The following is a 21,884-nucleotide window of genomic DNA, read 5'->3' on the forward strand; positions in this document are numbered from 1 at the left end:
TGTACTTAGAATCTTCATTACAGTCAAGTATCGCAAACTACATTACATATTAGAAAAAAGTTGGTGAATTCTTCTGACAAATGGAGATTCCCTAAGGATACTTAAAAGAAGAGCCAAGTTACTCTCATATGCAAGAACTTACCAAGGCCCAGGAAATAGGGGGGTTGTGGTATTGCATTATTCATAAGAAGATCTGCTAGAGGAGAACCCCCTGGTGCTAGCTTTCACAAGGCTCAAAGGAGTAGCACAAATTGTGACTAGGGTGTGAAGTCTTTACCTGTCATTAGCTAACTCTAGGCAGGGCTGTTTTATCTTTACTGTAAACATTGCCTGGTTCCTGTCAGTCCTTTCAAGGCATTCCTCTGTTTTGTGTCAGATACTTCAATGTACCTTGCCTGCTGTGACACCCTACTCTTTTGTTTTCTGTATTATATAAGACTGGTATTCACTTTGTGAAAATACATCCAGATACAGCACTTCCTTGTGCTCCTATTTGTTTGTCATTCATTTCTCACCGACTCTTTGCTTACCTGTAACCAGAACCCCATGCCCTGAAGATTGGAGACCCAATTGAGGTTCGTCTGCAGCAGTTGGACTGGAACTAGCTCTGTAGACCACATTGCCCTCAGAACTCAGATCTTCTACCTGCCTGTGCCTCCTCAGTGTCAGGATGAAAGGTGTGCACCATTACATTTGGCCTCTTCACTACTTAGCAACACTGAAATCACCAGCCTGGGCTTGCAAATAGACCTTTATTATCATTGAGGAAGAGACACACAACCCACTCAGTTTTCAAGAGCAGATGTTCAAGGCATATGCAATCAGAGAGTAGGGGCCATGACCATCTCTCATCAACTGAACTATGCTCACATCGTCACATAGCAAATTGTTAATGAAGCTGCCAACAGGAAAAAAACAAACAAACAAACAAGAGATCAGTACTCTGTGGAAGTGATTTTTATCAACTATAACTAAAGGACTGTCTTTTCATCACAGTCCTGAATCTATTTAAAACTTTTCCTTACTCGATGCTAAATGGAAAGATGGCTCAATGGTTAAAGCACAGACTGCTCTTTCAGAGGTCCTGAGTTCAATTCCCAGCAACTACACGTTGGCTCACAACCATCTGTAATGCCATCTACAATGCCATCTGATGCCCTCTTTTGGTGTGTCTGAAGACATCTGCAGTGTACTCATGTACATAAAATAAACAAATAAAAATATACGTACTTGACACGTATGTATGTATATGTGTGCACTCAAGTGTGTGTGTGTGTGTGTGTGTGCTCAAGCATATGTGTGCCTGTGTGTACCTGAGTGTGGGTACTTGCCTATGTGTGCTTGCCTGTGTGTGCATACATGACAATATACATGAGTGTGTGTGCCTGTGCACCTGTCTACATGGGTGTGTTTGCCTATATGTGCCTATACGTGTGTGTCCCAGAGTACATGTATATGCTTCTATGCACCAAGTGGGTAGATTATAACTTGTGGGAATCAGTCCTCCCCTTTCACCAATAGGTTCCAGAGACTGCACTTGTCAGGCTTGGTGGCATTGCCTAGACTGCTGAACCATCTCAGGTTAATTGTAACTATGTACATTGGCAAAGGAGGACTACTGAAGAAATACAGTTTTCTGCTTGGCTAATGTGCACCAAAGCTGTTTGTAAAAGCTTCCCCCACCCCCCAACTGCTTGAGGGATTTCCCTTTCCCTGCCAATGTAAGCAAGTTCAATAGTTCAATACCACCCGGCCCCTTCCCCATCTGAGAGGACTGACTAAGAGGTCATGATGACCACAGTTGACCGGAGCAAGATTAGCAGTTCTCAAAAATTAGCTATAATACAGATAACAGTCCTTGGAAACCCTGCCTCAGTTTGAATTCCCAGATAAACCACATACTGCCCTAATCTTGCTGACAAAGTTTTCTAGCACATCAATAGCTAATGACTAAAATTAAAAATATACTATTGCTTTGCTAGAAAATAATGATATCACTGTGAAGTCCCCTTTTCAAAGAGTATAAAAAAGCTGTAATTTTGAAAATCAAGGTTGACTCTCCCAGCAAGGCTGAGCAACCCCACTTGAAGCGACCTGTTATCGAGCTGTGTTTCTGAGAGTCATGTTCTCAACACTTGGGCCTCTGGGGACCCAACATAACCATCCATAGCATGAGTTCCAGTCCCAGCCTTCTGCAATAGACCTCTGCCCCATTTCTCAATTCTCAGTTGTTCAAGTATATTACCTAACTTAAGAACAGAGAGAGAAGCCAGTTGTGATACCACACACCTAAAACTAACTTCAATTTAGGAGGCTGCAGCCAGAGAATTGACAGAGTTTGAGGCAGTTTGAGATTAGTCTAGGCTACATAGTGAGACCTTGTCTCAGAAAAAACAAAAATTTTAATTCATAAATTTATTTAAAATTGAGTTCTGTTCCCTTAGCCAAACTTTGTCCACTCAGAGTGAATATAGCAGTGCATCCCCTCCCCACTAGGGGGTGTGGAGATGGTGGGGCACAGGTCAATCATTCCATTATTTACTACTGAGGGAAACATCTACTGGATCACTCAGGAGCTCATAACTGTCAGGCTGCCCTGGGAAATTATACATCCTCCTAACTGTGACCTTGCAGACTCTATCCGAAACCTGTCGTCCATGCCCTTATTCTGCTTTACACTGAGGTGGTAAAAATGGCACCCCTATCTCCCTCCAGCTGGCATGTGGAGGACACAGCAGAACTCCCTGAATTCTGGGGGTAAAGTTTATTATCAGAGTTCATCCTTTACATGAGGAGGACCCAGGATTTACTCCCCAAGCACAAGAAAGACAAAGTACCTTCCCCAAACTGGTAAGTCTACAGAGAGTCAAAAGCAGATCAAGACCAAATACATTAAGGTCCAACCACTGGCACTAGATTCACCAAGAACAAGTTTCTAATAGTTAAACCAGAAATGTGAAATTAGAGGGACATTCCAACTGATCATCTATAGAATGACAGACCTCAATGACAGGGGATGTTTCAGCACATCATAGAAGCCAGAAGGACATTGTAGAGCCCTTTCCAAAACCTGAAGGAACTAATTCCAAGGAAAAATCTGAGACGAGGTGAGAGGGCAAGAGGGCAAGACAAAGTTCAAGGCAAGCCTTGGACACATAAAGTTTTAGGCTAGCCTTAACTGTATAGAAAGTTTCAGTCCAGTCTGGGGGTATACAAAATGTCTCAAAACAACAAAATACATGTACATGCTCAAACACACACACACACACACACACACACACACACACACACAGAAATACACACATTTTACATAGCCAAGACTTTCTTGAGCAAAACAACAAAACTGAAGCTATCACAGTATCAGATTTTAAAATATATCACAGCAAGCTGTTGTGATCAAAACAGAATGAATGATCATGTCATCAAACATATATGTCAGAGCCCAGGAAAAGAACCTGCACTTTTATCCTTTATTTTTTTTTAAGGACAAGTAATAGGCTCTCCAATAAATACTGTCAAGAAGATTCAAAGACCACCACATTCTTATACCTCCCACTACTCAATAATTCAATAATCAACGTGTAACACATTGAAGAAAAGACTAGATCTGAGACTAGAAAATGACTAAGAGAGAATCTGTAGAAAAAGATCAATGACTTGAGTCTAGGCAAGAGTTCTTGTCCAGGAACTCCCAAGTATCAGCAACCTCAAGCAAGAATTGATAAATGGGACTGAATCAAACTACAAAGTCTCTCCACAGCACAATGGAGGAAACAAACAAACAAACAAAAAACACTAGAACTTACCAAACAACAACAAGCAAGCAAGAGAACTAAGAGAATCCTCACAGACTGGAAAAATTGAAATAAGTTTTCAGTTGTGTAGCCCAGATTAGCATTGAATTTGAATGCAGCATAGGCTAACCTCAAACTTGAGATAATTCTTCTGCCTTAGTTTCCTGCATGCTGGAATTATAGCTCTGATTCACTCTGTTCAGAGGAAGAAATATCTTTAAGTCATACATGTAATTTAAATTATATTGATAGCTTTTCATATGCTGTTGACCCTTAAAATAAAGGAATCCTGGGCAAACAACTTTAGTCCCAGCACTCTGGGGGGAGAGACGGGTGGATCTCAAGGTAGAGTTCATAGCCAGCCTGTTGAGACTGCATATGATACATAGAGAAATCCTGCAAGATCAGGAACTCATTTTTTTTTCTCTTCCTTTTTTTAGAGATGGGTTAAGGTGTCTTGCTAAGTAGCTTCAGCATCCTGAGTGCAGGGTTTGGGGCCTGTACCACCACACCATGATCACCAAAAATAACTTGGATGAAGGCAAGTAAAACTCAAAGGAAAATTAGCCAAACGGAGATGAGGCAGCTCACTGATGAAGGAACCAAAGAGGGGGCTACACTCAGGAGAACCCATCTTTTCATTAAAGACAAGATATGAGGAAGCAGTCCCCCCACTTCGGCTGTGGGCCTGAGGCTGTTGACATAACTGTTTGTGCTGAGATCCCAAGAACTAGCAATACTTTCTTTCCCTCCCTCCCTTCTTTTCTAATACATAATCTTGCTCTATAGCCCTGGCTGTCCTAGGACTCACTCTATAGACCAGGCTGGTCTCAAACTCAGAAATCGCTTGTCTCTGCCTCATAAGTGCTGGGATTAAAGGTGTGTGCCACCCCTGCCAGGCCAAACTTTACTTTCAATGTATTGGTGTAAAGGTGTCAGTCAGATCCCCTGGAACTGGAATTACAAACAGGTGTGAGCTCCCATGTGGATGCTGGGGATTGAACCCAAGTCCTCTGGAAGAGCAGACAGTGCTCTTAACTGCTTAGCCTATTCCCCAGAAACTACCCAAGGAGCTAAAGGGGTCTGCAACCATATAGGAGGAACAATATGAACTAACCAATACCCCCAGAGCTTGTGTCTCTAGTTGCATATGTAACAGAGGATGGCCTAGTTGGCCAGGAATGGGAGGAGAAGTCCTTGGTCTTGCGAAGATTATATGCCCCAGTAGAGGGGAATGCCAGGGCCAGGAAGCAGGAGTGGGTGGGTTGGGAAGCAGGGCAAAGGGAGGGTATAGGGGATGTTCTGAGAGGAAACTAGGAAAGAGGATAGCATTTTAAATGTAAATGAAGAAAATACATAATAAAATTTTTTTAAAAAAATTAATGTCTAGTTAAAGTCAAGAAGCAGAACTTACCCGTACAGTGGCAGAGGTCTCTTATTTTGCAGTCGATAACACTTCCTGAGCAACAGGCTTCTCTCCTCCCATGCATATACATCCAAAGAGCCATTGTTACAGGTGACGATGACATGAACAGGGTCCTTCAAAGAACACCCAAGTGTTAGTAGGCTGGAGTCAATGTCAGACCAAAAGACAGAGAGAGGGCCTAGGAGATGGCTCATCAGGTAAAGGCACTTGCTGAGCAAGCCTGGTGCTCTGAGCCCATTTAAAGGGAAAAAGAAAGAGACTGACACCAGGAAGTCTGCCTGTGAACTCTGCAAGTGCTCACACACAGACAAATGCATATGCGCACATCCCAACAATATGAAGTTTAAAAAATGTAAATCTATTTTTTAAAAAACCCCACTGGAGAGGAAAAATTCCAAACATACCACACAGAGTCTCACGATCGTTTCTGGGCAGTACTGAAATGTCTGCAGATGGAGACCATTGATGGTAAAGAGCAAGAGAAAGAAGTGAGTTGAACAAACAATCACATCCTTATCACTGACACCAATCCAGTTGGGGCTCTCCTCATAATATGGCAAGAAGAAGCTTGCTATCAATTTTCCTGTTCCAAACAAACACAAAATACAGGGGCAATTTTTGCACTCATTTAAGTAGGAGAAAAACCCTTAATGCTTACTGAAAAGCATATCCCTCCTTCCATGGCATGCTAGTCTGAAAGAGACAATGAAAACAGTCCATTGGTCTGACAAGTCCATGTCCTGACAAGTCTATGACATTGGCCATGGAAAGGCAGGCTGTGACACAGTGAAAGTGTAGACAGTAGCTCAAACATTGGAAAGACAAACTGTACTGGAAAAGGACAGTAGAACCCAGTCCCTAGTGGAAGACAGAAATGGAAACATGTCTGCCTGAGAAATCCATAGTTTGCTAGAGTAGTGGCCATCAAGCAGGCACAAGTTCACATCTGGCCAAGGAGCCTCCTGCTCCCTTTACAAAAACATCATGTGGAGCATCATCATACGGTGGTCCACAATCCAGCACAGTCCCGTGGACCTCCAAGTTCGAGGCCAGCCTGGTCTACAGAGCAAGATTCAGGTTAGTCATGGCAGCACAGAGAGACCCTGTCTTCAAAGATTAAAAATACAAAACAATGACAAACATTTATACATTACTCTGAGGACTTGGGGGAGACACAGGAGAAATCAGGATTTCTTTTAAAAATTGTTTTTACATTATTATGTTTGTGCAGGTATTCAAGCCAGAAGCACAGATGTGGGGGTCATGGGACAACTTGAGGGATTTGTATCTCTCCTCCATCATGTGGTACCCCAGGAATTGCACTAGGCAGTCAGGTTTGGTCGTTATGTGTCTCTATCCTCTAAGCCAGTGCTTCTCAACTTTTCTAATACTTCCTACTGGACTTTAATACAGATCTCATTTGGCATGGGGGTGGAGAGTTTCCTGCCCAGCCATACGGTTGCTTTCATGGCTATTTCATAACGGTATTATTGCTACTGTTACCAATTGTGAGTTAAGTATTTTTGAAAAAAGAAGTTTGTCATAGGGGTCAAGACCCATAGGTAGAAAACAACTGGCATAAGCCATTTTCCACCCCATCTTACAGTTATTTATTGCTTGTCATGTGGGTTTTTTTTTCTTTTGAAACAAGGTCTCACTGTGCTTAACTGGCTAACAGAGTGCTCACTGTATACATCAGGCTGGCCTGGAACCCAGAGAGATCTGCCTCTGTCTCCACTGAATCCTGGAATTGAAGGTGTGCACTACCATGCTTGGCCTTTTATTTTTCTTTTTTAACTTTATCAGTGTGCATGTGTGTGTGTGTGTGTGTGTGTGTGTGTGTATACAGATCTGTGTGGGTGTGTGTATGCATGTGCACATGCTAAACATCTTCTCAGCTCCATCTTTCCATTTCTGAGACAGCAGCCTCTATGACTCAGTTTTCCTGACTCAGTCTCCTGATTTGGGGGCATATGACATCATGTCTGGATTGAGAACTTTGTAAGGTTTACCTTGAACAGCTACTTTGTTCCCGATCCCTTCCAGCTTCATATCAAATGTTTCAAACTTTGTGATTTGGGGGAAACCACTTCTGGACATCAGGGTTATCCTGTCTTCCCTTCTTGGTGTCCAGAAGGCTCCTTGGCATAAGGAAAATTCGAGAATGGTAGACACAGGGGCTGAGAATTCTGATGTCCTCAGTAGGCTGCTCATGTAAAACACCTGCAGAGAGTATTATTGCCCAGGGGAGTCAATGAAGAGTAAATCTCTGCAGCCTGGCACATGCACACTCCACATGAGGGGCTTTCAAAATAAACCCAGGAGTGGCCACATCTGTTCTTCACCCAGGACAGAGTGGAGCATCTCACCATCTTCCTGCCCCTCCCATCACATTCAGAGACAAAATGGAGTGCCTGACTCAGGTCAAAAGGCACATCGGTCATCCTACTGCAATGGACACATCCAGCAGAGCTTGGTTAAGTACATTTTCCCTGTGCAGAGGACCAGTCCAGGGCTATCCTGGACTAATTTTAAAAATTGGCATTGAGACTGTCATAGAGGAACCCAGGCTGCTTTGAAATTATATCAATGTATAAACCTAAATGAATATGCTTGGGCCCTGAGGAGTACTTGGGCTCTGAGCAGACCATCTCTCACCTAAGAACCAGGCACCAGAGAGCTGGCACTTAAGAGAGAAGACAGTATATAAAGCATTAGATTATGGTAGCACTTAGTTGAAATTTGACATGGCATGTCAGCCAGTAATAGAAAATTGCTTTGAGTTCAGGGCCAGCAAAGGTGTCTGGGGACTGTTATTTCACCTGCCTTCGTCCTTTGGCCGAGCCACATTTCAAGAATACTTCACACCAGGCAGTGGTGGCACACGCCTTTAATCCCAGCACTTGGGAGGCAGAGGCAGGCGGATTTCTGAGTTTGAGGCCAGCCTGGTCTACAGAGTGAGTTCCAGGACAGCCAGGGCTACACAGAGAAACTCTGTCTCAAAAAACCAAAAATTAAGAATTAAAAAAAAAGAAAACTTCACTAATAGACATTTGCCATTGTGACTGGTCACATGACTGCTACCAAGTACAGTATTCTTTCCTGACTGTAGGATGGCTTTTCTTATGATAGGGCTTGGGGTTGGGGGGTGTCTTGCCTGGACCTCCCTGAGGGCTCAACCTTCCCACTGTCTCCCATCTTCACCCTCGTGTTGCTAGAACAGACCTACCTTTGGCAAAATATGTGGGTAGTTCTTACTAAGTAAGACCCATTTCTTCTGAGGAGAGCAATCAATTTCATCAAAACCATATGGGAATACATTGACTGTGGAAATGAGGTGTAAATCTGGAATCCTAAAGATGTAGAGGTTACCCAAGGTATCGCCTACCTGAAATCAGAGCAGCGGCACCTGGTCAGTGGGGAAAAGGTTAAGCATGGAGGAAGCAGTGTGATCTGCTCTGAGATTCACCACTGTGTCTCCAAGTCCAATAATGAGATCCAGAACTGTAACCAGCCTGCCTCACAGAGTTTCTGCACTGATCCCATGGAATAAGACTCTCTAGACCTGGGGGCATGACTCAGTAGGTAACTGTGGGGAGAAACAGAGACAGAAGGAGAGAGACAAAGGGAGAGAGAGACAGAGGGTGAGAAAGTGTGTGTGTGTGTGTGTGTGTGTGTGTGTGCGTGTGTGTTTGTGTTGTGGGTATGGAGATGTGGGGGTGGGTGGGTGCTTGTGGTGTGTGAGTGTAGCTGTGTGTGTGTCTGCGTGTGTGTAGGTTCAATTCCAGGGGCTCCAATGGATTTTTCTGGCCTCCAAGCCTGCTCATGATACATAGACACACATGCAGGCAAAATATTCAAACACAAATAATTTTTTCCTTTTGGGTTTTTTCAGACAGGATTTCTCTGTGTAGCCCTGGCTATCCTGGAACTCACTCTGTAGACCAGGCTGGCCTCAAACTCGAGGCACCTGCCTCAGTGACATCTACCAACATGCCCTAAAGGATATTTTTTTAAGAAATTTTGTATGTCATGGTAGCATATTTAATCCCAACACTCAGAAGGCAGATATAGTCTGATCTCTGTGAGTTAGACTACCCTAGTCTACACAGTGAGTTCTAGGCCAGCCAGGGGTACATAATGAGACTCTGTCTCAAACACATGAGGTAGGGTATATGCAAAGATTTTCCAAGCCCTAAATCACTCCTCCCCAGGACTCACTGGGACATCAACATTATCCTTTTTTCTTAATATGTGATAAAATTCTCAATTTTCTCTCTATTGTCCATACCCAAATTCACATATTCAAAAATAATAAACAATTCAAAGACAAGAATATGTAAAATCACTCAGAAAAATTGTGTGTGTGTGTATTTGTGTGCATGTTATATGTATATTTATGCATTGTATATAGATTATATACCTGGGCATTCATGGAAACCAGAGAAGGAAGTCAGGTACCCTGTTAGATTACTCTTCTCCTTATTTCCTGAGAGAGTTTCTTATTGAACCTGGAGCTACCAGCAGTTTAGTCCCAGTGAGTGACCCTTGTATTTCCTTCCCCAACAACACTGGGGTTAAAGGCACATTTAGCCACATCCCACTTTTTATGTGAGTGTCAGGGATTTGAACTCAGTTCTCTATGCTTGCACAGAAAACACTGCTACCCACTGAGCCATCTCTCCCCAGATCCCAGGAAAGAATTTTAAAATGATATTTTTAAGAGAATGGCTTAGGGAAATGTACATGAAATAGGTCAAAGGATAAAGGATAGCCATATTTATGGTATATTGTGATGGACTCTCAGCTTTTGAAGAGACTCCAAGATGGCAAGTTAAGATTTGACAGTAATGGGATCTCAATTTGGCAAGTGTTTTGTTCTGTGTGACTATTCCAGATAAGGGGGTCACTTACCAAGACAATTGGGCCATCCTTGGAAATGACAGCTTTCAGTGATTTACATGGAGATTCCAGGTTGTTAGTCGCCAGAGCTTCCCTGTTGTGACAGTCCCACAGTTTGATAGTTGATTGAATATCTACAGTGACCGCAATGTGCATATCAGGGAGGGTAGTCAACAGGTTGATACTTGCTGGCTGTACTGGGCTTACCCAGGTTATAACGCTCTGGGGAACAAGAGCATCATCATGTCTTACCAACTCAGTTCAGCTGCTTTCACCCACCAGCTTTATTTGGAAGCCTTGTCCAGACCGGAACCCTTTCTTACTTACAAGAAAAGAATATGAATGTTTGAGCTGGTGAGACGGCTCAGTGGGTAAGAACACTGACTGCTCTTCCAAAGGTCCTCAGTTCAAATCTCAGCAACCACATGGTGGCTCACAAGCACAAGCAATAATATTTGACAACCTCTTCTGGCGAGTCTGAAGACAGCTATACTGTACTTATATACAATAATAAATAAATTTTTGGGCTGGAGCAAGCAGGGATTGATTGAGCAGAGATGACCAGAGCGAGCAGGGTTGACTATAGAGAACAGAGGTCCTAAAACTTCAATTCCCAATAACCACATGAAGGTGCATAACCATCTGTATAGCTACAGTGTACTTATACACATAAAATGAATAAATAAATCTTATTTTTTTTTTGGTTTTTCGAGACAGGGTTTCTCTGTGTAGTCCTGGCTGTCCTGGAACTTGCTCTGTAGACTAGGCTGGCCTCAAACTCAGAAATCTGCCTGCCTCTGCCTCCCAAGTGCTGGGATTAAAGGCGTGTGTCACCACGCCCGGCTTAAATAAATCTTTTTTTTAAAAAAAAGAATATGAACATTCTAAGTATTCCTTACTGGGCATGGTAGCACATGCCTAGACTCCCAGCCCAGAGAGGCAGAGGCACAAAGATGACTAGCAGCTTGAGACCATTCTGGTCTACAATGTCAAGTTGCAGGCCAGTTGGGAGTACATTACAAGACTATCTTAAAAAGAAAAAGAAACCCAGGGCTGGAGAGATGGCTCTGCAGTTAAGACCACCAGATGTTCTTAACCAAAGGACCCGAGTTCAATTCCCAGCACAGACATGGTAGCTCACAGTTGTCTGTAACTCCCATTCCAGGGCATCTCACACCCTCACATGGACATACATGCAGACAGAATACCTATGTACATAAAAATAAAAAGAAACACAAAGAAGGAAAACAAACATTTAGATTATTTGGGGCAGGAGTGGACAGGAAAACAGGACACATGCATTATGCTCTGAGGTGAGGACACACTCACTATACTGACCAGAGAGAAGAACAAAATGCCAAAATGGGTCAGCAGGGAAGGACACCTGCCACTAAACCTGATGACAGGAGTTCAATCCCCAGGAACCACATGGACGTGGAGACCAACTCCCACAAACATGTATGAAGAACAATCAGCAGCCTGTGTTCAAACCCATTTCACCTTTTACTAACAGTGCAAGCAGGGACTATGGGCCTGTCATCACTTCTAGAGGTGCTAGGTGTGTTTTTGGTTTTTGTTTTATTTTTGTTTGGTTGGTTTTTGGTTTTTGAGACAGGGACACTCTATACCCTGGCTCTCCAGGAACTCTCTATGGAAACCAGGTTGGCTTCAAAATCACCTGCCCTTGCCTTCTGAGTGCTGGAGTTAAAGGCCTGAGCCACCACTTCTGGCAGAATTAGGTTTTACAACATATGAAACAAAACTATTCACAATGAATCCATTCCAAAACTGGTTATTGGAACATCAATGCTTATACATTGCAAATGAGGAAAACGGGTTTCTCTACCAGGATTTCCTTTAGCTTAAAAAAAATTTCAAAGGACAGGAGTGATGGCTCAGTTATTTAGAGCACTGGCTGCTCTTCCAGAAGTCCTGAGTTCAATTCCCAATAACCACATGGTGGTTCACAACCATCTATAATGGGATTTGATCCCATCTTTAGACATGCAGGTGTACATGCAGATTGAGCAAATAAAATGAATATCTCTTTAAAAACAATCACACACACACACACTCAACCAGCAGCACAATTGATGACAAAAAGTCAAAAGCAAAATATCAGAAGCAGCAATCAATATAGCTATGTTAAGCTCTATCCTCATTTGCATGAAATTTATTAATAACATTTCCTTGCCTCTAAATGCAATCTTCCCTTTAAGTCAATCTCTCACTAAAATGTGATTCCTGCATTGACTCCTTTGAAAGGCAACCTGTTGAAGGCCTTATTACCATGTAGCACATGACTCAGTCTCATGAGGATGAGGTCCTGCTCCACTCCTGGCTCCCTCTGCCAGGTACAATGATGATACACCGCAGGATCCTGCCTAGCACTTAGGAGGCAGAGGTAGGAGGGTCCCCATGAGTCCACGGCCAGCCTGAACTCTAGGATAGCGTGATATCATCCAAAACAGCCTCCTCCCACCCACCTGCCAAAAACAAACAAAAACCAAACCCCCCCCCCCCCAAAACCTCCAACATCAGGATCATCCTGTTCACTATGTTACGTTTACAGTTTGCTGTGGGAGGCAATGTTTATAAACATTGAGACCCTAACAAAATAGAAACCCTTTTCTTGGGTTTGTTTGATCAACCCTTTAGTTCCAGCGCTCAGGAGGCAGAGGAAGGCAGATCTGTTGAGGTGGAGGCTAGCATTGTCTACATTGTTTTAGGCCAACTAGGACTGAAGCATAAGATCTTCTCCCAGACAAACAGAACCAACTAACCTCAAGAATGGATTTATGTTCACTCCATTAGGCTCTGTTACCTTTTAAAATAAAAAAAAAAAATAGTTGAGAGAATGAAGGACAATCAGAAATACACTTAGGTTCCAGCATTCACCCGGATCTTTCCTACAATGGCTCAGCAGCTGGCCATCTCACGAGTCAGAGTACACAAGAGAAAAAAACTCTTGCATAAACCAGCAGGGACTGCACAGTGGGAATCTGGTGTCATAACGCTGAGACAAGCCAGGAGTAATGTCCTCAAGAACCACAGGCATGGCCCATCCTGTGTTCTTTCCCACTGGTGTTAGGGTCCCCACCATCCCTCTCCCAGGGCATTATATGGGCCCCTAGCACTCACAAAACCATAGAGAACAGAGGTTCTACCTACAGAATCAACCTACAGGTCAACAATGCTACCACAGCTCTAGCCCTATTTCAGCCCCTAAGTCAAACAGCTCAGGAAGGTCCCAGAGAACTATGCTCAGTGCAAGCCACACCCTTTATGTTTAGCTCCTGGTACAGGTACCCCAAATCCTGGTAGACACTATCAGAGAAAGAAGCATGGTTGAACAGTTGTATCAATTTCTCTACCACCCAAGAGAGCACAGGTCCACTGTGCTGCCCGGTCAAGGAGTTGGGGACAATTCTCCTAGTGCCACAACAATGAGAGGTCAGGGCCAGCTCTTCCTACTACCACATGTGGTGAATTGAGAAAGGGCAACACCCCTGCATCCATGCCAGCTGATTGCCTCTAAGCACATCCACCGAGTATTTCCCTAATCAGTCATCAAACTGGGAGAACTCAGCCCACTGTAGGCAGTGCTACTGCCAGGCTGGTGTTTCTGGGTGGTATAAAAAAAAAGCTAACTGAGGAAGCTATGGAGAGTGAGCCATAAAAAATGATCAACTCTCCATGGACTCTGCTGCAGTACATGACTCAGTCTCCTCTGATGGACTGCAACCTCTGAGTCGTTTCCTCCAAGTTACTTTTTTGGCCATAGCCTTTTAAACAGCAACAGAAAGCCCACTAACACACAAATTTGTAACCAACCTATATTATGTGGTAATTGTTAGTTCTCAAGACTCTCCAAATATCCAGAAAGGAGATCAAGCTGGATTATGGGATTTCTGATATTTCAATAAAAGCCACTATACCACAGGAACGTCTGAAATCAGTTCCCATCTGACAAAAGGTAACTTTATCCTTGTTTTTGCTACTGTCATAATGTTACAATGTACTCTCTTTACTTACTAGATACATTCTACAACAAATAAACACAGATTGTCTAACTCAGATATACTTAATAGATACTAGCTTTCAATCTTGTCAGAAATCTGCTAAATGTAATGTTAAATGTTTTAGCTTACTATAATAGACAGAGCCCCCCAAATCCTGACAGTGAACCCCTCACCGCCCAAGATCGCTGAGTGACATGGGCACAGTGACAAGACTGCCTAGAGTGTGGTATGACAACAACTGAGAATCACTGCTCCATTGCCATGCTTGATGCCAGGGCTTGGCCTACACTGTGGACAAACAGAGGATACCCAGATAGATAAATGTCTCATATTGCCTACCCAAGTGACTCATGTCTCCTACTCCCCTCTCCCATAGAAAAAAAAACTCTCATCTTCTGAGCCTGATGGATGGCCAGACTACCTCTGCCCGAGTCTCCATGGAATTTGTCCACTGTGGGTCCCACCAGATAGATGATTCTATTGCCTCCAAGGAAAACAACTGAACTGACAAGGTAACTAAAGTTGTGGCCCTTAGGGGCCTAGACTTGTCTCGCCCACCACAGAACATTCTTACCCTCCTCCAAGGTCATTACTTCCTGGACATCCCCCCTCATAAATAACACTAACTTGTCATTCCTTTTGTCTTCTGCTTCAGATCCTGACCTTGGCCTACCAACTCCTTAATGTCACACAACCTGGCCACGTTAGAGATTGCTGGCTATGTGTACCCCCTGGAATTAACTCACAATTGCCACTTACATCTTTTCTGATGACTCTGTCAAGTAAACTTACATCACCTTGTACCAGCTGCCCCTACTATGATGTTGCTACAAAGCCATACCTTTTCTCTATCATTCTTAACTATAGACTTAAGGTGTTTTTATGATAAACTATATAATATAATAAAACTATATAATATGAATATGATAACTATCATATTCACATGGTCAAAATTTCAAGGTTCCTTTACTTGTCTTTTAAATGTAAAGTTAAAATGTGTTTCATCATGCTAAACTCATATATATATATATATATATATATATATATATATATATATATATATATTCCATCTGTCAGATAAAAGGGAAAAGCCCTTCTTACTTTTTCTGTTCCATGAAAGAATTTTGTCTTCCCTAAATTCATCTAAACCGTGTTCCTGCTGTTAACAGATTTATCTCATTTGTAAACTTATAAGCTCCATAAAATCGACTCAGATTCACCTCTCATGGAAAACACAGACCCCATCTAGATAAATACACCTGCCAATCAATAGCCTACGTTCCTACCTGTTGCCTATTCCAGAGGGTGGGATTCCTCTCCTGTTCCCTGGGATTGGGACTCCTCTCACCCCAACCACGAAGACAAAACAGTTTCTAATGTACACCTGAGAACATTTCTTTTTCTTCCAAAAACACTTGACTTTATTCTCTTCCTCAAATATACATAAGTGTTCCATCACCTTGCAATGTCCAGGTGTTTACTCAAAATCTACCTCCAGGGCAGCTCCAAAGATGCAACCCACAGATGTGCCATTGCGTACAGACACAGATGTTTCTACTGAACCTGCTCCTTCCTACTCACAGATGCTCCCACAGATCCTAGTGAGCAAGGAAGCAACTGACTCTCCTAAGACCAACACCCCATCTCCATTTTCTTAGGTTTCCCAGACATGTCACCCCAAAGTCAGCAGGAAGTAGCTAGAGATCACAAATACCTGCTTCACCGTCGCCTCTTTCTTTCTCCTTTTTAAAATTAAACCAAAATGGACAAATGTTAGCATTCCTTCTGGGCACCATGTAACAGTTACCTGGCAACAGCCAGGTAGGCCTGGCTTGCTATATAATTGTTGGGTCCGTACTCCCTCTCTCTGACCTTTCTGTCTGAATCTTTTCTCTCCCTAACCCATTTTTCCTCTTTCCTCTTCCCTCTCCCTCTCCACATTTTCTAACCTGCCTCTCCTTTCCTCTCAACATTTCTCCCCTTTTCCCTTTCTGTCTTTCTCTGCTCTACTCCCTTCTCAACTCCACATCCAATGCCCTAAATAAACTCTATTCTACACTACACCCATCATATGTCTGGTACATCATCGGGAGGGATGCCTCCGCATGGGCCTGCCCACTGAGGCCCCCTTCAACCTCATGATATTCTACTCTACAAAACATTTTCTGGTCTTAAACACACAACACAGTCTACTTCTTTCTTCGTTTGCTTTGGACTCTTCTAAACCTCTCTGGTCATTCTCTCATATCTGCAATAAAATCATAATCATATCAAGGAACCGTAATGTCAGCAGTTTCTTTACTGTACACCCACAAATAGGGTGAAAAAAATCAAAGCATTTCCAACAAAATCAGGAACAAGACAAGTATATCCACACGTTCTACTCTCATTCAACATGGTATTGTTTTAGCTAAAACAATAAAACAAGAGAAACAAAGAAGAGGGAGGCCAAGAGGAAAGGGAAGCCAGCATTTCCTCATTTGCAGGCACTATGAGCCTGTATTAGAGATCCTAAGACTCCTCTGAAAACTCTTACAACTGATAAACTTCCAGAAAATTGACAGGCTGCAATGTTAACATGGAAAAAATCACCACCCTTCCTATAGAGTAATAAACAAAGTAAAGAAGGATCAGGGAAGCCTTCTGATTCAAAGTAGCCTCGACCACCACCCTGAAGGGGCCTGGTGAACAAGGTATATGCTTTTGATTCCAAGCAGGTATAGATTGGCAGATCTCAGAGTTCAAAGCCAGCCTGGTCTACAGAGAAAGTGTCTGCCACGGCTCTTACACAGTGAAACACTGTTTCAAACCAAAACAAACAAACAAACAAAAACCAACTACAACAAATAAACCATGTAGTAAGGGGCTAGAGTGATGGTTCAGCAGTACAGAGCAATTAATATTCTTACAAAGGACCCTAGTCGGGTTCCCAAGGCCTGTACAACACTTCACAGCCTCTGGCCTCTGCCAGTCAGCATCAACCATAAATTAACACAGACACACACATATATAATCAAAAATATATCTTCAAAAAGAATACCTAGGAGTAAACCCAACTTTGTATGAGAACAATCTATGACGAAAACTTTGAAACACTGACAGGCCTTGCACAAATGGCTTAGAGGACCTGAGTTCAGTGCCCACAGCCCCAGTGCCAACAGCTTACAATCATCTGCAACTACAGTTTTTAAGGGACCTGACACCCTCTAGTGACCTCCACAGGTAGCAGACACACATGGATCACACATACGTATATGCACAGAAAACACTCATACATAGAAAACAATTAAATAAAAAAAATAAAAAAATAAGAAGAGGGAAAATCTATTGTGGTAGTCCAAACCGTTGACCCAAGCACATGGGAAACCAAGGTAGGTGGATCTGTATGGGGACTTCCGTGGCAGCTAGGTCTATACAGGGGGTCCTGTCTCATCATCACCAGCAACAAAAAGATGAAATTAGAATTCATATGGGGGTAACATTTGCAACTCATTGACCAGACTCACCTTGTGAATATCCCAGGTGGAAATCGTGTTCTTGGAACTCACCATACAGATGACTGACTTGCCTTGTCCGTTTCTTGTTAAACCATGCCCTGAGATATAACATGCGTATCCATAAAATCCTGCAAGGAAACCCCAACAGTATGTGGACAGCAGACAGTTGAGAGACAACTCAAACTAAAGGAGGTATGGTTCCCTTCCCTCTGCCATGTAGAAGGCTTGGATAAAAGCTGTGGAAAAGATGAAGGGAGGCAGCCAAGCACACTGTAGGCTGGTCATTGGTTCAGACACATTTACCCTTTAATCTGTTTCTATAGATACAAAATAGGTCTGGGGCCTGTGGCTCTGACTCCCTGGGCAGAGTGCACTGTTCTGTTCTCAAAGACCAATAAACCGTAAACCATTACACATTTGGAGGCAGAAAGATCCGAAGTTCAAGTTCTTGGTGTGTGTTACATGAAGGGTTTGAGGTCTGCCTATGGTACATGAGATCCTGTCGAAAGAAAGAAAGAAAGAAAGAAAGAAAGAAAGAAAGAAAGAAAGAGAGAGAGAGAGAGGAAGGAAGGAAGAATGAAAGGAAGGAAAGAAAGAGAGAGAGAAAGAGAAGAAAGAAGTGAGAGAGACAGGGAAAGAGGGGAAGAAAGAAAGAAAGAAAGAGAGAGAGAGAGAGAGAGAAAGAAAGAAAGAAAGAAAGAAAGAAAGAAAGAAAGAAAGAAAAAGAAAGAGAAAAAGAAACAAAAGAAAAGAAAAGAAAAACACAGGTGTAAAGATGTACCAGTCCAAGGGAAGGCAAGCAGCAGACCTTGAGTTTGAGGACAGCCTAGTCTAAGGATGAAGTTCCAGGCTAGCCATGGCTAAAGAGTGAGGCCTTATCCCAAACAAATGGGAAAGATAAGATTCTTCCCTTCAAGAAAACAGATTCCACAAAGTTGTCTTCACACACACACACACATACACACACTGCCATATACACACATCACATACAGACATACTGAAAATAATAAAAGTAAAAACCTTAAGAGTCTCTCCAGCAGAAAACTGTTCAGAGGAAGTTTTTAGAAAAAAGGATAAATACTAAAGCCTATTTGGTAATTTCCCCATTAAATTTCCTCTATACTCTGGGAAGGGTATGAAGCCTTCAGGGAAAGGGAACTATAGGGCTGGTTTTACAATGTTGAGCAACCACTCAGCAGATCACAGATTGACTCCATGGCTAGGCTAGCTGAGCAGCCCCATGCTCTTAAACTACAATTCCCTCCCTCTTATTAAAATGAGAATGTAGGACTGCACAGAATGGTAAAAACCAAGTGGGTGTCTCTTCTAGAGTACCCAAGCCCATACCACACTCCACAGGAATTTCCTTGTAAGTGAAATCTTCTGGCTTTGCCCGGGTCTTGGCGTGTTCTTGCCATATTCGGTAAATGAAGAACTGCTTCCATGTCTCTTTGCCCTGGAGCTGTAGGGTGACCATGTCACAATAGTGCCATCTCCTCTGACACAATTTCCTGCAATGCACAGTTGCAGTCCCATCAGGCTGACCCCAGTCACCTCACCTTAGAGCCATGGTTACAGTGTGCAAACTTTTATTCACTAACCATCCTCACACAGCAGAGGTCCACGTCCAGAATCAGAAGGCATCTTCTTCCCTCTCTGCCCCATCTTGTCCCCTCCTCCCATCCCACCCTGCCCCTCTCCTTACCTCCACAGGACATCACTGCTGGCAAGTGCATTCCAGTTCTATGGGAGAGAAAAGAATCCTTAAGCCAACAACTGCCTCCCTCTCCTGCTTTCAATTTGTTCTCTGCTGGGCCTACACAGGTTAATCAAACAGTCCTAGCTCTCCAGGCCCAGCCAGTCTGGAAAGACCTACCCCAGCAAACACAAGTCACCAAGTGAGGCCTCAGAGGAAGGAGGGCCAGGCTCAAAGGTCTGACATGGAGTCTCAAGGATGCTTCATATCAGTAGCATGTCTTTGCATAGCACCTTGATCTTTGCATTTAGCAGAATTTTGGTATCAAACTTAGTGCTATGAGATAGGGTGTCTAGTAACCTGGGCTAGATTTAAATTGTTGTGATTGAGTCTGATCCTAACTCCTGATTATCTTGGTTCCACCTCACAAGTGCTTCAATTATAGTCCTGCACCACCACTTCTGCCTCATTTAAGCGGATTTGAGGTCTTCAGAGTGGATATTGGTCACCCATGCCCCCTAGATGTATCTGTTTGCTATTCTATAGGTTGGCACTTCTGTAGGTCAAGAGAAGCAACTGAGTCCCTGAGACACTAACATGTCAGAGCTGAATAGACAGGTCGGAGTAACATAAGTTTACAGAAAAAGGGAAGGAAGCAAGGGAGGGGTTGAGGGAGGGAAAGAGTGAGGACGAAAGGCTGTGTGAGTGTGATGCTGGGGTAGCCGAGACTCCAAGACTGAGTGGGAAAAGTCAAAGGGCCTCATGTAGGGTGCACCAAATGGAGGAGTTCAGCCAAAGAGCATTTACCTTGTTCACTTGGGCAGCCTGTAGCAAATTGTAGGCATCCAGATAGGAGAGGATTTTCAGCATAGGCAAACTAGGCAAATGGATCTCCATCTTTAGTGGCCTAAGTCCACACTGACTCTTCTTTTTCCTCCCAGCTTGCTCTGATTTTAAAGACTTAGCCAAAGATTTAGCAGGATTGCCAACCACAGCTCATCAGGCTTTGACTGGAGCAAGCTGCAGCTGTGTAGACGCTCAGCCTGACTCCCAGCCCCCACTCACTGGAACCAGAAACACTCAGCTGAGAGTGCTCACACCTTAACTCACTCCACAGTGATTTTCACTGTGTAGAAGAGCTCAACAACCCCTTCCTGGCACTGTGGAGACCAAAAGCACATGATCTGGGGCGGCCCCAATTGATAATGTACTTCTCAGAACCTTCTAGAAAATACCAAGTAACACACTAATTGTCAACAGCTTCGATTGCTTATGTGAAGTCCGTTAGGTTGCTGCAAATTCCTGGTGTAGGGAATCTGGTTTCCCTGTTCATGTCTACCTTGAGACCTGAGTTAGATCAGCAGGGCCCACCTCTCTGTGCCTGCACAGCCTCTGAGATCATGTGCTTGTGTACTTAGCTTTCTAGTAGAAAGTGGCTGTTAAAGAAGACACCTAACATTTACTGCTGATCTCTGCACATGGATGCTCATGTGCACTGGAGCATATAGGCACTTTTACTCATACTGCACATGATTTCCAGGCCAGCCTAGGCTAAAGAATGAGACTTTGTTTCAAAAAAAGAGTAAAAGTGTCATGCTGATTGTATTCATGCTGAGTATATTACTAACTAGAAATCAGAATGTATTTTCATTCTAAAATTACCTTCTCATATGCGTCCACAGGTAGAGCTTATGTCCAGGACCTTTGGTAACTGTGCTACTTTGTACTTTAAGACAATAATTCATGGAACCTATAATATCCAAAATGAATTCAAGACCACCCAGTACCTTCCCCCTTCAAAAAGGACCTTCCAAACTGTACTAGCAGGCAAAGTGCAGAGCCAGATACGGAAGCTGGCTGACTAAACAAATGTAAAAACATAGTTTATGTGGTCAAAATGATTAAGCTTGCAACTACCAAAACAGTATTAGCTGTTATCAGAGATATAACCATAACAAAAATAACAGTTCTCAGAAGAATCCCCCTACCCCGCCCCACACTGAGTTGTGACAAAGAACACAACCTGCCCTGACCTTGCTAGGATTCCCTGTGACATTAATAGCTGTGGCTGACCCATAAGTTCAAAATGTACTACTGCTTTGCTGACCAAATCATAATAACCCACCATGGGGGCGAGCAAAGTGAGTCACTAGGCCTAAGGGTTACTTAGTCACTATGCAAACCAACCAATGCCTGAAAGGGTTACTTGCTACACCAATGAGAACCCTGCTGCTCAACTCTGTCCCTTACAAGGTATAAAAGTGTGTTCTTTCTTTGTTCTGGGTCTCTCCTCTGGCCTGTGTGCTGGGAGGGGAGTCCCCAACATATTGGATCAATAAAAATCCTCATGAAGCTTGCAGTGATGGAAGTCTCTATGGTCTTTATGAGTGAGAGTTATTCGACAAACTCCAACAAACCCAGTACTACAATAGAGTACACACAGACAAACAACATGGACATATGCACCTATAGATACTTAGATGTGCACACATACAAAATGGTTATATGAGACACAGTTTAAACTATGCTCTCTACTGATTCAGACTG

At 43.2% G+C, this 21,884-nt stretch overlaps 1 protein-coding gene across 2 annotated transcripts; it reads right to left on the minus strand.

Moving 5' to 3' along the window:
• Window positions 1-626: 626 nt before the first annotated feature.
• Window positions 627-20,960, minus strand: Fbxw25 (F-box and WD-40 domain protein 25). Of its 2 annotated transcripts, none has more exons than XM_030244767.1 (10): window positions 20,145-20,960; window positions 19,347-19,384; window positions 18,989-19,152; window positions 17,651-17,769; window positions 10,135-10,344; window positions 8,450-8,608; window positions 7,233-7,443; window positions 5,625-5,803; window positions 5,209-5,333; window positions 627-732 (listed from the first exon to the last, which is right to left on the minus strand). In XM_030244767.1, exons 1-10 carry the CDS (start codon window positions 20,232-20,234, stop codon window positions 666-668), a joined length of 1,362 nt encoding a protein of 453 aa, XP_030100627.1. In that variant the 5' UTR covers window positions 20,235-20,960; the 3' UTR covers window positions 627-665. The 2 variants fall into 2 exon arrangements, with proteins under 2 accessions (XP_030100627.1, NP_001365572.1); NM_001378643.1 differs by lacking the exon at window positions 627-732 and adding an exon at window positions 735-898 and having other exon boundaries at window positions 20,145-20,265.
• Between the last annotated feature and the right edge of the window lie 924 nt (window positions 20,961-21,884).

The sequence above is a fragment of the Mus musculus genome, chromosome 9, assembly GCF_000001635.26.
Source record: "Mus musculus strain C57BL/6J chromosome 9, GRCm38.p6 C57BL/6J".
Taxonomy (NCBI): Eukaryota; Metazoa; Chordata; class Mammalia; order Rodentia; family Muridae; genus Mus; species Mus musculus.